This window comes from Cetorhinus maximus, chromosome 21, assembly GCF_964194155.1.
Source record: "Cetorhinus maximus chromosome 21, sCetMax3.hap1.1, whole genome shotgun sequence".
NCBI classification, from domain to species: domain Eukaryota; kingdom Metazoa; phylum Chordata; class Chondrichthyes; order Lamniformes; family Cetorhinidae; genus Cetorhinus; species Cetorhinus maximus.
The window spans coordinates 95,234,972-95,252,946 of NC_135899.1; the positions used below are offsets into that span (position 1 = coordinate 95,234,972).

General features: G+C 38.9%; 1 protein-coding gene across 1 annotated transcript in view; it reads left to right on the top strand.

Moving 5' to 3' along the window:
- The first annotated feature begins 5,237 nt into the window (after positions 1-5,237).
- Positions 5,238-17,975, top strand: part of LOC144696152 (tumor necrosis factor alpha-induced protein 3-like) — a 58,151-nt gene continuing 45,413 nt past the window's right edge. The window contains exons 1-2 of the mRNA XM_078567501.1: positions 5,238-5,556; positions 14,972-15,162. Coding sequence (XP_078423627.1) covers positions 5,253-5,556; positions 14,972-15,162 — 495 coding nt within the window. The 5' untranslated portion in view covers positions 5,238-5,252. The remainder of the gene's footprint in view (positions 5,557-14,971; positions 15,163-17,975) is intronic.

Genomic DNA, 17,975 nt, shown 5'->3' on the forward strand with positions numbered 1-17,975 from the left:
CTGGGGCATATTTTCATGTCATTAATATTTTGGTGTTATTCAGTGGTTGTAATGATCTTTACAATGTGGATGTGATTGTTGGATTCCTGGGGATTTTTCTGTGAACTGCCCAGGGTTTTTAGCTGTGTCTGTTTCTCTGTATGAAGATGTTGAACTGTTCCTGTCGATATTTTGTTGTAGTCCGAGTCGGCTGGTGGAACTCGATCCCAGTTCCAACTGTGACTCCACAGAAATAAATTGCTGAAATTTAACATTGCGGGTTATAACCGGCCAGGAGTCAGCATTACCGTGTAGAGGTATTGGGTTGGAGTGGATTCTAGATTGAGGACGGGGTGTAATTCACTCCGGTAAAACACCTTCCGTTTCACTTTCTGCTGCTACTTTCAAACCTCCCTTGTCTCCGTTTCCAGGGGGTAAGTTGGAAAGCAGCGTATGTACCTGGTCAGGGGGCGAGTCAGAAACAAGCGGGGAGTAACTGGTAAATATTATCCGATTTCTTTTGGATGAGATGAAGTTTGCAATGGTAACCATCCTGAAAGTATCCTGTATCCCTCCTCCTCCTGTGTTTGTGCCAGTTGGAGTAAAGTGGGATATCACACAGCTCATGTAGCTTCTCACAAACTTCCAGCACTAAATACCAACCTTCCGCTGGACGCCAGTCATTCCTATTCATAGAGTTTTTAATTAACAGATGAATTTAGCCAAATCGCCATTGCCGATCCGAAAACCAGCAAACCTCCTATTGCCGAGGAATGTAGAGTTGCAAATTTTTGAAAATATATTTTCGGTTTTTATTTTTATTTAAACGTTTGCTTTTATTTGTAGTTTCCTGAGGTAAGACATTCTCTAAAGAATTCTTTATTTTTTTTAATGTTCCCCAACCTCCTCTGAGCGGCTCTTTGGAAGAAATATTCGATCAGTGTCATCCATACTCCTCTTTCTCAACTCTGACAAGCACCTGGAGTTTACCCAGCCCTCACTCATCAATAAGATTTTTTAAACTAAAATTCATATTGACATTCTTGACTCTTGAGATCACGGCGGCTTTATTGCTGTGGAAATTGTACAATGGCTTGTAACTCTTACAAATAAACATTGCTTAAAAGTGGTTTAAAATGAGTGGGATAAAATGATATTTAAAGTGCACAGGGACAACATCATGTTCAGCATCAGACAGAATGGTTTAAATGGCTGTTCAGTGCTGGAGAAGGTCCGGTTGACTAAGATCACAAGCCAGTTAAAAGATACTGAAAACAGGAATACTTGATAATGTACATTTTAAAAATACCTTTTGTCGCCGAAGCTGTGTAGTTTACGATTCCATTGCCCCCTTGACCTGAAATGGAGACCAATTCATAAAAAGTTGGTCGGTGGTAGCACCGAGCCAGACTACGACAAATATGTTTCAAACAGAACAAAGTCCAACACATCAATCAGCAAAACATCAATGTACATGTGTATTCATATGTACTGTGTACGTGTGTATTCATATGTACTTTGTACGTGTGTATTCATATGTACTTTGTACGTGTGTATTCATATGTACTGTGTACGTGTGTATTCATATGTACTGTGTACGTGTGTATTCATATGTACTTTGTACGTGTGTATTCATATGTACTTTGTACGTGTGTATTCACATGTACTGTGTACGTGTGTATTCATATGTACTGTGTACGTGTGTATTCATATGTACTTTGTACGTGTGTATTCATATGTACTGTGTACGTGTGTATTCATATGTACTGTGTACGTGTGTATTCATATGTACTGTGTACGTGTGTATTCATATGTACTTTGTACGTGTGTATTCATATGTACTTTGTACGTGTGTATTCACATGTACTGTGTACGTGTGTATTCATATGTACTGTGTACGTGTGTATTCATATGTACTGTGTACGTGTATTCATATGTACTGTGTACACGTGTATTCATATGTACTGTGTACACGTGTATTCACATATACTGTGTACATGTGTATTCACATATACTGTGCACATGTGTATTCATATGTACTGTGCACATGTGTATTCATATGTACTGTGCACATGTGTATTCATATGTACTGTGTACATGAGTATTCATATGCACATGTGTATTTATATGTACTATGTACATGTGTATTTATATGTGCTGTGTACATGTGTATTCATATGTACTATGTACATGTATATTCATATGCACATGTGTATTTATATGCACCATGTGTATTTATGTACTCTGTACCATATGTATGTATATGTACTATGTGTATTTATATGTACATGTGTATTTATATGTACTGCGTACATGTGTATTTATATGCACTGTATTTATATGGACTATGTACATGTGTATTTATATGTATGTGTATTTATGTATTGTGTACATGTGTATTTATATGCACCATGTGTATTTATATGTACTATGTATTTATATATACTATTTGTATTTATGTACTATGTGTATTTACATATACTATATGTACCATGTACATGTGTATTTATATGTATTGTGTATTTATGTACTATCTATTGTGTGTATTTATATGTTCTGCATACATGTGTATTTATATGTACTGTGTATTTATATGGACTATGTACATGTGTACTTATATGTACGTGTATTTATGTATTGTGTACATGTGTATTTATATGCACCATGTGTGTTTATATGTACTGTGTATTTATATATACTATCTGTATTTATGTACTATGTACTATGTGTATTTACATATACTATATGTACCATGTACATGTGTATTTATATGTATTGTGTATTTATGTACTATCTATTGTGTGTATGTATATGTACTGTGTACATGTGTATTTATATATGCTGCATGTATTTATGTACTGTGTACATGTGTATTTATATGTACTGTGTACATGTGTATTTATGTGTACTGTGTACATGTGTATTTATGTGTACTGTGTGCATGTGTATTTATATGTACTGTGTGCATGTGTATTTATGTGTACTGTGTGCATGTGTATTTATGTGTACTGTGTGCATGTGTATTTATGTGTACTGTGTGCATATGTATTTATGTGTACTGTGTGCATGTGTATTTATGTGTACTGTGTGCATGTGTATTTATGTGTACATGTGTATTTATGTGTACTGTGTGCGTGTGTATTTATGTGTACTGTGTGCGTGTGTATTTATGTGTACTGTGTGCGTGTGTATTTATGTGTACTGTGTGCTTGTGTATTTATGTGTACTGTGTGCGTGTGTATTTATGTGTACATGTGTATTTATGTGTACTGTGTACGTGTGTATTTATGTGTACTGTGTACGTGTGTATTTATGTGTACTGTGTACATGTGTATTTATGTGTACTGTGTACATGTGTATTTATGTGTACTGTGTGCATGTGTATTTATGTGTACATGTGTATTTATGTGTACTGTGTACGTGTGTATTTATGTGTACTGTGTACGTGTGTATTTATGTGTACTGTGTGCATGTGTATTTATGTGTACTGTGTGCGTGTGTATTTATGTGTACTGTGTGCGTGTGTATTTATGTGTACTGTGTGCGTGTGTATTTATGTGTACGTGTGTATATATGTGTACTGTGTACGTGTGTATTTATGTGTACTGTGTACGTGTGTATTTATGTGTACTGTGTGCATGTGTATTTATGTGTACTGTGTGCATGTGTATTTATGTGTACTGTGTACATGTGTATTTATGTGTACTGTGTGCATGTGTATTTATGTGTACTGTGTACATGTGTATTTATGTGTACTGTGTACATGTGTATTTATGTGTACTGTGTGCATGTGTATTTATGTGTACTGTGTGCATGTGTATTTATGTGTACTGTGTACATGAGCGTTTATATCTTCTACGTGGCTGACATTGTTACATCATGAGAATTGGCAGGATGTAAAAAAGACTATGCATTTCGAACGTATTGATAAAGAACTTCCGGGGTTAGGATTAAACTTGGTCCTTTTAGTTGGTGGGAGTGTTCCAGTGGATATTCTGTGTTTAGGACAAACATTTAATCAGGAGAATTAATAGTGTTTTCCTGGTTGACCGAGTTTGACAATAGTCACCAATGAAAGAGCTGAAAATCCCCAATTTTCTGATGTCACCCTTCGTAAAATAGAACTGGTTTCTTAAATTATTTAATATAACCTATATCTAAACTGTTCGAGATTAAACCCGAGTGTAATCCAAAGGGGAGAAGTGAGCAAGAAATATCACAACTGTTTTAAATGAAGTTTCCTTTTCGCTCTGACGCTATCAGCTAGTTTGCAAATGATTCTTTCAACGGTCAGCAAACTGACATCGGAACTGTCCAGGTTAGAAATGTAGCCTTTAATTATTATTAATAATATAATACAATCATCATTATCATTATTAATCAAAGCCAAAAAGGGCTCTGGGCGTGTTATTTTCTGTCGGTGCTAAGCAATTACTATGGGGTTAGGGCCCCGCATCTTTCAGTTTTATATTGAAATTGGAATACGGCAGTTGTACAATAATTAAAAGATAATTAAATAATTAAAACAGGCACCAACCGCTTTCAAGCAATGTTTACCTGTGACAGCCACACGCCAGCGGACAATTCCTGCCGCAATAAAGCCGCTGTGATCTTAGAGTCAAGAATGACTATGAATTTTAGCTTAAAAAATCTTATTCAAGGTCAATGAGCGAGGGCTCGGTAAACTCCAGGTGAATTAGTAACTCAGTTAACTTCATGTGCAGCCGTGAGTGGCTTTTCATGGCAAAACAGCGTCAGGAAAATGCGTGTGCGAGGGAAAAGCGGCAGAGCCACTCAGTCCCTGTATTGTTACTCTGAATGTCACAAACGTAACAAGCAACTGGAACGGAACAGCCTCAACCCTCTTCCCCTGTAAACCCTGTGGAGTGAAGGAAGTGGAAAAGCCAGCAGCAGGTTGTGGTGAGCAAAGGGTTAAGGGTTAACCGGCGGAAAGTCCCTATCTCACACCCATCTCAATCATTCACAGCTCCATATTAGTGTAGACAAGTGAGACACTGGGTGAGTACCCGACAGGACAGCTTCTGAATGTTTGGAAAGGGAATGGAATCGCTCAGGTTGATAATGTGAGGTTAAACTGGACCAAGGGATAACTAGGTTGAGGAAGGTGGATGGGGGGAGAGGGGATCATCAAGGTGCGTTCGGATTGACATTCGGTTTCCTGCAGTAGTTAGTTCTGGGACAGACTTGGCGCAGTGTGTTAATGAAACTTGTCTGTAATAGTTTGCAGAGCTCCTGTGTACTGATCGGCTGATATGGAGAAGAAGGGGATCCTACCGAACACACTGGCCGACAGCAATTTAATCAAAGCGGTCAGACTGCGAGGTCTAATTAATGAAGATATTATTAAACCAACCGGTGCCAACCCCTTTATCCATCACCTGAGCAAGTTGCACACGCACACGATGCAGTTATTCAGCACCAGGGGCTTCGCGTCCAAATTCCGGAGGATCCTGGAACAGGAGTTGTTGGATGTGACTGTCTGGAAAGCTTTCCAAGAAGCCAAGACGCTGAACTGGTGTAAAGAGGTCAGGAAGCAATTTCCACTCAAGGTTTCTGGTAAGAAAAAAAGAAAGGAAATGGTTTACACGGTGAAGGTATTTACACGTACAATATAAATCCATGTATTCGGCGGGAATTCATGTTAAATCTCTTGTAAATTGTCCATTTCCTTTTTCATTCAGAAATGTAGATTAACATTTAAACGTTTTGCAGAAATATTGTGGGTAAAAACAAACTGAGTCCTTTTAAAAACATTACTAACTTCTTAAAATGTCTATGACCATGTTATAATGATGAACAGCTTTTATTGCAGTTAACTTGAGCACCATAGCACGTTGTCATAGGGTGATTAAAGTCATCTTAAAAATAAATGTTAGAAGATAATTTATTTGAATGAAATATATACATCCAGGAACTGTCCAGAACACTGATGCAGTTCCAATAGGGACAATTGTGATATATTTTAAAGATGAATAAAGTGCCACATTAAAGGTGGAGAAAATAAAAGCTCAGGGTGTAGGGGGTAACATATTGACATGGATAGAAGGTTGGCTGGCTAACAGGAAGCAGAGAGTTGGCATAAATGGATCTTTTTCTGGTTGGCAGGATGTGATGAGTGGTGTGCCAGAGGGATCAGTGCTGGGGCCCGAGCTTTTTACAATTTGTATAAATGACTCGGATGAAGGGACCGAAGGAATGGTGGCTAAATTTGCTGACGACAGAAAGATAGGCAGGAAAGTAAATTGTGAAGAGGACATGAGGAGGCTACAAAGTGATATAGATAGGTTAAGCGAGTGGGCAAAGATCTGGCAAATGGAGTCTAATGTGGGCAAATGTGAAATTGTTCATTTTGGCAGGAAGAATAAAGAAGCATATTATCTAAATGGTGAGAGATTGCAGAGCTCTGAGATTCAGAGGGACCTGGGTATCCTAGTGCATGAGTCACAAAAGGTTACAGAATTGACTCCTAAATGCCCTCTGAACAAGGGCAATTAGGGGTGGGCAATAAATGATGGCCTAGCCAGTGATGGCCACAGCCCATGAATGAATAAAAAAAATTGACTAATGAAAACACCTCTTCAAGTGAGTGTCTGCATCCCCAGTGCCAGATGTATGACCTAGATAGAGACTGGATGTGATCACTATTGTAATATCATAACTAGTGTTAGCCAGGGTTTACTTTGGATGTTATTTTATTCTGTTTTAAGAGTGTTAAGTCACAGATAAAAGAGAAAAAGGGACAACCATCTTTATGCAATTGCTTATCCCCTCCTTAAATAGCTGTAACTGCTGTTACATAGGGACATGTACCGAGAAACAAATGATGTTATTCAAGAAGCATGGGAGAGGAATAACTCATACATGCCATAGGCATGATAATCATGGCGGTCATATATGGGAAAGAGTGTTAGTAAAACATTATATGGCAGTTGTGCCATTCCTTTATACATTTGAAAGGAATAAAGAGCATTAAGTAATAATTTACTGCTGTGATATATTCCACTACTAAATACTAAAATTATCCATTATTTCCAGGGGATAGCATTAAAGGTCTTTTAATTCAGCTCAGAAATCATTTCCCACTGAGTTTTGCAAGTAAAGAATGTTAGTTATTCGATGAGATGAAAGCATAGTTTCTAAATAAATTTATTGGATAATCCTGATTCCAGGAAAATGTAAATGCAGATGAAAATTGGAAATACATTGCAATCCTTGACTAATCATCAGATTAATTCCTTGACCAAAGAACGACATACTTGTCTTAGAGAGAGTGCCACAAAGATTCACCAACGGGTTCCTGGTATTAAGGATTTATCATATGTGGTGAAATTGAGGCCTGTATTTCCTGGAGTTTAGGAGAATGAGAGGTGACTTCATTGAAATATATAAAATTCTTAAAGGTATTGATGGGGTAGAGGCTGAGAGGATGTTTCCCATAGTCTAAAACTAGGGCCTGAATTTTCCCAATCAGCTGAATCAGCGAAATCAGCTGTCCGCCCGCCAACCTGTCAATGGCTAATCGAGGCCATTGACAGGCTAATTAAAGTGATTAAAGGCCCTGCCTGTCCAAGCTTAAGCCTGGTGGGCAGGCCAGGAGCCCCAGTGGCTTCTGATAATACATCAAACCTCATCCACTGGCGGGATGAGGTTTCATGTCCATTTTTAAAAACTTTAATAAATGTCATGTGATATTTATTAACATGTCCCATCTCGTGTGACATTGTCACATGAGACGGACATGTTAATAATATTTTTATTTCTCTATTTTTTTACATTTTTGACAGTGTCACTAATCTCTCTGAGACAGCACTTTGCCTCAGGGAGCAGTGCGCACTATCGCACTTTGACAGCTGGGGATTCCCTCCCCCCCTCGCACAGGAAGCACATAGCGCTTCCCATCGGGCAGCCCGCTGGGTGGGCCTTAATTGGCCCACCCACTCAAAATGGCGGCGGGCCCCGTTTTGGCGGCGGAGGTTGGCTGTCCACCCACCACCGAGCCGGTGGGGCCCGCACGCCCACCAAGGGCAAAATTCAGCCCTAGGTGTTGTAAACCAAGGAGTGGCTATTAGGACTGAGATGAGGAGAAATTTCTTCACTCAAAGGGTTGGGATTGTCTACCCCAGAGGATTGTGGATGTTCAGTCATTGAGTATATTCAAGTCAGAGATCGATACACTTTAGGGTACTAAAGGAATTAAGGGACATGAGGATGGTGTGGATAATATAAAGGTCTGGCACACATAGGGTTAATGTTGGACTGAGTACAGTATCGGTCACACAGTTATGTAAACGGCACATGACCTGCACCCAGGGTCAGTCTGGTGTTGGACAGAGCCATGTGCACAAGCAAGCATGGAGACAGCTCCTAGTCTGAACCTTTTATATATGTATATAGTTCTTGTAATTAATAAATACATACAGTTAACCTACTTAAGACTATGAGGACTTCATTAAGACCTACCAGATGGTATCCAACATCATTCAACATGGCAGCAGTGAATGGAAAAATGCAAAACCTCGCAAAAAATGCACAGAAAAACTAAAATCCTGCAAGACTAACGAAAAATTCAAAGAAGCATTCTGACCTGAAGAAAAGCTCAAGAAGCAGACACACAGAGAAAAATCACCATGGGAAAGCTCCAAAGAAAAGGCTTGGAAGCATTTAAAGTTCCTCACTGCAGCAGAAGACTCCATAGGATCTCCCGGAAGTCCAGCTTCAATTCCCAGAGTGCAGTCAGCAGACTGAGCAGGGGTTAGCTAAAACTTTAAAATTCCAGGATACAACGAGTCTCGAGAAACTTTTAAATAGTTCAGTGGTCAAAAATTTCCATTTAAAAACTCCATTGGAAAACCAAATTCCCAAGTCGGCACCCAAGCACGTGGCATCCAAACTTGCTCCAAAAAAGGGGAAAAAATTGATTAATCAATTCAGAAGAATCATGACCAAAGAATCATCTTTTAAAACCAACAAAGGCCAGGATTCGACACTTTCTTGACCCTAAAGCATAGTGCTGAAATGGAGAAGCCTGCAGCTAGTCGATTCAAGCAGCCATTGTTTAAAATTTTTTGGAGGCTGAGCACCATTGCAGTGGGAGCCCGCCAAAACCAGCAAGCACGGGTAAAAATCAGAAAAGGGTAAACCCTTTGTCTTCAAATGAACAGCGATGTTATCTTGAATTTCAGCAACTTCATAAAGCTGAAACTACACTTTAAAATTTTTAGCCATGGATCAAAAATCCAATTTACCAGATTAGTTTGGACTCATCCAAGGGCCAAACCTAACAGAAAATTGAGTGTTCTGGAAAAGAGACTTACGGAGTACATCAGGTCTAAGTAGAAAATCAGAAAACGTCCAGATTAATACCTTTTTATGCTGGCTTGGTGAACTTGCTGATGAAGTAATCCTAATGCGGTGCATTGATGAATCCTCAACCTGCTTTGATGAATATTTTAATCTTCAAGCTGTGGAGTGCACAGAGATTTAAAAATGGCACAGAAAACTCCCAGTAAAGTGCCAAAAGGAGAAAGGCAATATTCGAGTAAACCACACAAGGGTGCCAGAGGGGAAAGGAACTTTCTGGAAGTCTAAAAAATATATCTTTTTGCAAAACCCTACACGTTACCTGACTGCAACAGCTGGTGACAGTGAAGAGCTTACAGCTGGCTGTGAATAAAGGAAAGCTATCTGATGAAACCCAAAATAGACAAACTCTGCAAAAGCAAAATGAATTAAGGTTGAAAAACGTTCATATCAGAACTGAATTGGAAGATTTGAAAGATTCAAGCTAAGTATATATCCTTGAAATGCATGAGTCACTAAAGTCATCAATGGACCAAACTGTTCAAGATCTGAACAAACATAACTTTGACAGGAAGCGTTGGAAAAACTCAGCAGTTCTGGCAGCATCTGTGGATAGAGAAACAGAGTTAACGTTTTGAGTCCATATGACTCTTTCTCAGAGCTAAAGAGAAGTAGAAATGTGTTGAATTTTATTGGTCAATGGCCTTTAATATTCCATAAAAGTTGGCTGAGGATTCATCAATGCACTTAAAATCCATCACTTTTCTACTTCTCGTTAGTTCTGAAGAAGAGTCATATGGACTTGAAACATTAGCTCTGGGCAGAATTATCCCCCCATCAGTGGGCCGGGGGGGGGGGGAAGTTGAAGAGCAGGCGCGCAGAGGCGTGCCTCCGATTGGCGCCCCCAATCGGGGGTGCGCCGCCATTTTACGTGGGCGGGCCAATTAAGGCCCGCACAGCGTGACGTCCGCACGGAAGTGCTATGCGCTCCCTGTGCAGGCGAGGGTGGGGGGGTGGGAAATCCCTGAGCATGCCAGGGATCCCAGAGTGCACATGCATGAAAGAGTGCACTCATCTCCCTGAGGCTAAGTGCTGCCTCAGGGAGACTAGCTCTACAGTAAAAAGTGTTAAAAATAGAGAAAAAAAATTTCCCTGACATGTCTCCTCATGTGACACTGTCACATGCGTTGGGGCATGTCCATCACTTCTAAAATTCAGTTTAATTACGTTTTTTAAAACCTACATGAAACCTCATCCTGCCCTTGGATGAGGTTTCATGTTTTTTCTAATTCCCGCCAGGGCTCCCGGCCTGACCACCAACCTTAAGGTTGGACGGGCAGGTCCATTAATTGCTTCAATGACGGTGCCATTGACAGGTCGGCGGGTGTACAGCTGGTTATGTTGCACTCCCGCCTTCCTGAAAATTTAAATGGGGCGCAGTGACATCGGGAGTTCCGCCCAATGTCATCCCGCGTCATTTTACGTGTCGGCGAGTGGGCCCTGCCCCCAGCTCACCGACCGGGAAATCCTGGCCTCTGTTTCTCTCTCCACAGATGCTGCCAGACTGGCTGAGTTTTTCCAGCATTTTCTGTTTTTATTTCAGATTTCCAGCATCCGCAGTATTTTGCTTTTATATTAAACAAAATGTTGAGGTGTCACAGAGGTATAAGAAAGAGACTACAGAGCTGAAGAAAATTGTTGGACATTTAGAAGAAAACTTGGAAAAACATTACATTTCCAAGGAGGTTTATGAAGAGATGAAAATCAAGAACCTAGAATGGCAAGAGAAAGTCAAAGTTCTCACAAAAAAGCATGAGGAGACTCAAAAACAATTAGCAGAAGTACAATTACAGAACGAGAGCTTGAATGATAGCACAGAGGAATTATACCCTGCCAAGGGAAAACTGAGAATCAACTTTCATGCACGAAACATACATTTGATAAGAAAAAACAAGAACTAAAGAGCACGCTGGAATGTTGCTCAGAGGAAGTAGATCACTTGAAAGAGGACGTGAAATGCTTAAATTATTAAACAAATTCAACAAAAATGGATCTTCAATTAAAACTTGATGAACTTCAAGCATCAGAAGTCTCCAGTAAGCATTGTGCAAAATGCTGGGAACAGGAGAAGGAATCGCTGATGATAACAGAACAGTTGCTTGAAAGCAGAATTAACAACCCAGACTGATTAACGTCTTGAACTTCGATCCAATGTGAACAACATGAAGGATGTTCGATCCAATGTGAACAACATGAAGGATGAGATGTGCAGCGTGGAAGAGCATATCCAGACTTTAAAAGCAGAAAAGGTGAATTCTATGGAACGGGTTGAAGATCTAATGAATGAATGGAAAGAATCTAAGGAGCAGTCAGTGACCATGGAAGAAAGATTCCAAAAATAACTGAATGCCGAGACGAAGTTGTTAAACTTACACAAGAGTTCCACAGATAACTCTGAAACAAAAACACTCAATTTACCAGAGTTGTTGTTGAGCTGAATTAAAAGATTCATAAGCACGGGAAACAACCAGAAAAGAAGAAAGTAATCAAAATTTGGCTAAAATTGTGAAATCAGTGGGAATGAAGGTTCCATTGTTGAAACGTTAACTTCTATATGTGTGATGGTGAGCTGCACGATGAAAGAGGGAGAAAACGCTATGGGGGTGAGCACAGCATTCACCCACCCCAGAAAATGTGGGACAAATCAACACCTGCCTATCACAAACCAACACCTGCCAAATCGACAAAGAGTGGTTCAATGCCAAGGAATGGAAAAAAAGAGAATGAAAAAATACCCAGATACCAGAACAACCTTCAAATCAACAGATTTTACCTGCAGCAAAGAACCGATCGCTCCTCCGATAGTAATGCAAACAGGATATGGAAGAGTTACAAGGCCTCCAGACCGCCTGAGCTCAGAGACTGGAAGGGGGGAGATGGGGTAGTAATAAGGATGTAATTACAAGGGGTAAACTAGAATAACTTGAAATACATTGGATAAAGATTGGCAGGGGGAGGTGTAGTATAAGGGTCTGCACTTATAGGGTTAACTAGGGTTAATGTGGGACTGAGTACAGTACCACACACACAGTGATGTAAAAGAACACATGACCTGCCCCTAGGGGCCAGTCTAGTGTTGGACAGAGCATGGAGACAGCTCCTGGCTTGAATACTTTATTGTATATATGTACATTACTGTATATATCTATATAGCTCTTGTAGTTCACAAATACACACAGTTAACCTACTTAAGACTATAAGGACTTCATTAAGACCTACCGGACAGTATCCAACACCATTCAACAGGTATAGCTTATTGAATGGCAGAGTAGGTTTGAAGGGCCGAATGGCCAACTCCTACTATTTTTTAGGTTTTATTAAGAGGTGTGTTTCTATACAATGTTGAAATGGCTACCTTCTTAATGGATTTCTGGCTGCCTTTCATTATAAATAAAACTATTACTATACATCTGTGTAAGTCAAAATAATTTAATATCTGATCTAGATTTGAATAAAGAGATGCCAATTAGATTGGTCACTGGATGTCTAGGAAGCCACAGTATAGCTGGTGTGGGAGATGCTACAAATATCACCCTGATAAAATGAAGAGTTCTCCGATGTTGATGCTGAGACATTTTGTTGGGACTGAGTATCGAGAGTGTTTCTCTGGATCTGGTTGTGCTGACAGTGTTTGATGCTGACACTGATGCCTGAGATGGGAGGAATTTCAACCCCAACACAATCAAGATTACAAAAAGTTCCCAAGTAAGCATTTGGAGGCTGTTTGAGAGAATTGCTAGGAAGAAGTACATTACTGATTAAAATATCGGCATTGTAATTTAAAAGATCTTCTGTATCAAGCAGCTGTTTTATTAATGTTCTGTCACATTCATACAATGTGTGTTTCATGTTAAAAATTAAAGTTTCTGGTACCATATACTACAGTAAATCTGTGTTTGCTGAACAACTTTGCTCAGTAGAACACAGATATTGATAACAAATACCTATTTTCTATTTGGCAATACGTATCAAGAATGTTTGGTTTCATTAGCACAGAGTTGCACCTGGGAATCAACAGGTCTCAGATACCACAGTGGGAACTCATTTTTGAATGTGATGTTGCTTAACCCATTCATCCCTCTTGAAGATAGTTACTTGTTTCTCTCTATCCTGACTTTTCTCTCTCTTTTACTTGTCTTTGTCTTTCTCTCAGTTGTTCATCTCTCCTTCTTTCTATAATCTCTCCCTCTTTCACTATCCATACTTTTTCTTTCATGGAAGCCCCTGAGGTAACAGCATATGAGTGTGTGTACTGTAAAAAACCCTCATGTACTGTATCTTAGCACCAGATATCAACATTGAAGTAATAATCACAGTCTGTAACCAGTTATTGCTTATCGCTGTCAGAACTTTAGCAGCAAGTGGATATTGGGCAGATATTTTAGGCTAATGAATGATAAGGATAAGCAGTCAAATCTCTTTCACTTTGATATGATGAAGTCTGCAAGTCTTTTTTGTGACAGCAAAGGCCAAGTCCACTAATTGGTCATGTGCATTAGTTTATTATTTCTTCAACACATACACATACAAAATAGACAACATTGAAATAACCAGAACAGCCAAGTTTGGTAGGGATGGGTCCCAATTTCTTGATGTCTGGCCTTGGCACACGAAATTCAGCCACTCACTATTCAAAGTGAAATTGAAAATATAAATCTGGAAAAGAAAAAGAATGAGGAAAAGTGAAGTAAAGAATTACCTAACTGGAGTTTGAGAAGTTACTCATGTGAGTTCTTGGGAAACTGTCCTAAATCACTACGTCTAATATAATTTCAGTTGCTTAGCAACAAGAAGAACTCAAAGGGGAACTGAACCCAGTTGGTGAAGTCATCCATCTCATTAAATTTCTCATTCTTTGTACTGTTCAGCAGTCTCTGTGCTCTGCATTATTCCATAGATCAAAACAGTGCGTTTGTGGTCATCCCAGATGGCATCTTTTTCATACCAATAAACAATATCACCACAACTTTTCAGTTTTTATGCAAGGTTTTCCTTATCAGTGACAATAGTTCCATTGACTCAATGCAATCCCACATCACACACAATGAGAAAGGGTACTGTTCCAGCCATTTGTGCATCTTCAAGCATTTCATTCTTTATCTGACATATGTACTAAATTTTGATTTATGTCAAAATTTTTATCATCTTACATCAGCTTGATAAGATTCTTCTCTCTAACTAAGCTGGGTGATCAGGTATTCAGCTAACTCCAAACCCAGATTGGCACAAATAATCCCATCATTCAGAATTGTGGAATGTTTGTGACTGAGCTACAAGTTTACAAAGACCCAGGAATTGTCCATACATTGATAAGTAGATTGACACATCAGACGTAAGTGCATTTAGTCCTAGATCTGAGGGTTTACAGCCACCGGAAGGGAGTCTTTGGGACCAGCCAATGGGCTACCAGGTTTTTTTCTGATGCCATCCAATTTGTTTATCAGGAGTTATCATTATCAATATAGACAGGTGACTTTCAAACCATTTGCCAGAATTTGGCACAGGTAAAAGGGCAACATTATAACTCACTGAATCCTCCTGTGCCTTTACAAATGAATAGTTTAATAATTGCATTTGTATGATGTTTATAAACATACTTCCTCTTGGACAGGAGAAGGGAACAGTCTCCTGCATTCCATCTCTCTCTACATGTGGGCTGTTCAAGACACAGACCACGTTCTGCAGAAAACTCTCCATGAGGCATTGGTCAAAACCCACGATACAAACTTCAAATTGAGATTACGGACAGAATACAGAAAAGCCCAGGGATTTCTTGACCCAGCTCTGTTTCATGAATCTGAGGTAAGATTAGAAATCTTTCATTTCTTTTTTATCTCATGAAATCAATGGAAATAAAGACAAGAATGGATGCGAATTAGGCTGCCAATGTCTGATCACTTATTGTCAACACAAAGTTACAATTACCCGCAAAAGATTCATGTTGGCTCTGTTCCTGCTTTTATCAGAGAATTTCAAATTTCCAAAGATACGAGTTCAGAGATAAAATTTAAAAACTGAATATGTTCAACAATTGAACTAAAAATAGAAAACACAGGAAATGCAGAGCAGGTCTGTCAACATCTGTGACAGGAAAAGGCAAGTTAATATTACAAGTTTGAACTCCTTCATCAGAGTTGAAGGTCTATACCCCTAATGTATATTTTTTAAATGCTAAACAATCTGTTGTGCATTGGCAACACTTGACTTTCATTCACATCTTATACTTTTTTTCCTCATATTTATCCAAAATTGTAATGGTAAATGTCACCATTCCCTCTAATTTTCTTTGTGTGGCCTGTTTGTTGCTGTGTGTTCTGGATTGCTGCACTACTGTGTACTAGTGCACTATTGCTGCACTACTGTGCACCCGTGCAGCTTAGAGGTAATGTTGGAGGCCAGTACTGACCCAAATTAATTAAAAATTCAAACCTCTTTGCATTGCGAATTTCAGCTAATCTCAGCATCAGTTGTATTGTTCACCAAATGTCTCAGTTTATTTTCATTCTTCCTGCAATAACTTGTATTTATGTGGCACCTAAAATGTAGTGAGCCATCCCAAGCTGAACCAATCAAGTTCTTAATATACCCAAATCTGCCCAACACCTGCCGCACACAATACTCCAACTTTCCCCACATATGATTTGAGTAAGGAAGGCAAAAACTGGAAGACTTGTATCTCCAACATAAATTCCACAATATGCAGCCTGCACAAATCCAAAATCAAGCAGATATTTCAGGTGATAATGGAAAAGGTTCTAAACTCTCATGAAGGTCCTGTACAGAGTCACCATTACCTTCATATTCCATCTTGTTCCATAAATCCAGCTTTTTTAACAGTAGTTTTTTTTATGACTTTATCCACTTGAGGTTCTGCTTTAAATGTTTTGTGAACCTGAACTGGCAAATCCCTCTGTTCTTCCACATCACCCAACAAGTATCATTATTATTTTTTATTTTTACTACAATGTACTATCTCCCTTTTACTATCATTGAATTCTGTCTTATTTGTCCATTCCACCAGCCTATCTCCATCGCTCTTGATGCTCAGAATGTTTTTATCATGATTCCTTTATCTCCCCCCAAAAAATCATGTTCAAATTTCAAATCGTTAGGAAATTTCTTCTGATTTTGTACGTCATGCGTTACAACATTTTAGTTCCCAACTCCATTGGTATGATCTGGAAAGATCTTAAAAGAGATCCTCAACTTATCCTTAAAACAATGAGATCTGACTTTTGGGATGATCTTAGGCTGATTTCCTTTCCCATTTTTGAAAGTGTTAACATCCTGATGTCTCTAAAGGACCCACAATAGAGGCTTCTGTGTTGTGGTGATCTGGATATTTCACAGAACCAGTATGAAATCATATCAATGTAAGTCTGGATGATGGAATTGCCAAGCTACCTGTTGTAAGATGTTGTGTGTCATTCATTAGTTCTCATGAAGAGGTTCTGAGTCTTGTATAGTTTAACAGTAAGTTTTTAGTAACTACCCATAACTATGTAATATATGAAGTATAAGGTCTAAGCTAGGAGCTGTCTCCATGCTTGCCTCTACACACATCTCTGTCCAGTACTCTAGACTTGGGTCATATTTTCCTTTACATCGCATTGTGAGCGGTACTACTCAGTCCCATGTTAACACTTTCTATGCCAGACCCTTATACCTTCAGTGCCAACATATATCTGGCCTTCACCTACAAGAAATACACATAATCAGTTTTCTATTTCTCAGGAACTCTGCCTGACCTATCCAGGCCTTTTATTATTTTAATTGTAGAAGTTATGGCACAGAAGGAGACCATTCAGTCCATTGTGCCTATGTGATTAATCTTAAAGTAATTATATACTTGAGTTCTTTTTTCTGCTTCTTCCCACATTCTTTTTGTAGTCATCTTCTTCAAATAGTTCTTCCCTTTTAAATACTGAATAGTCACTAATGCTAAAGATTCCATGTTCTAACAAATGTGAAAAAATGCTTCCTAATATGTCCCTAACCAGAATAGATCAAGTCATATGTAAGTAGATTAATGCCTCAAAACCTTGCTCTGAGTGTAAATTTTCTACAGACTGAGGCTATTGGAAAACAAATGGAAAAAAAATCTAGCAAGTTATTTTTCAACGAAAGAGGCATCTGTTTCCTGACAGTTTGAAGTGTAGAGGATGTGTGAGGCAATCTTACACACGCTACAGTTACTGAGCTCTTGATTTAAAGTGACACTGGCTTCAGAGTATCGTGTTTGCCAAACATTGTTTACAGTGTCATGGTATAGATCTCATTAAAACACACCACTGGATCACTTACGGCAAAACGTGGTTCAGGCTGTACTGGTTCCTTTCCTTCACAAATTGGAAAGAATAATCAAACACTTTATATCCTCAGTAATAATGGATGTGTAAGTGCACTGATTTTGCTAAACTGAAGACATGCAGAATAAGAGAGGGATGTGCATGAGTCTTTGACTTCTACAATCTGCCTTGGAAATATGCACAAAGTATTATTATTGTCCAATTATATATTCAAGACTTAGTCCTCTATTAGTAAATATCATTTATTGGGTAGTTTATTCAGCCCACTCACAACTACCTATTAGTTAATTATCTATTCTTTTATTC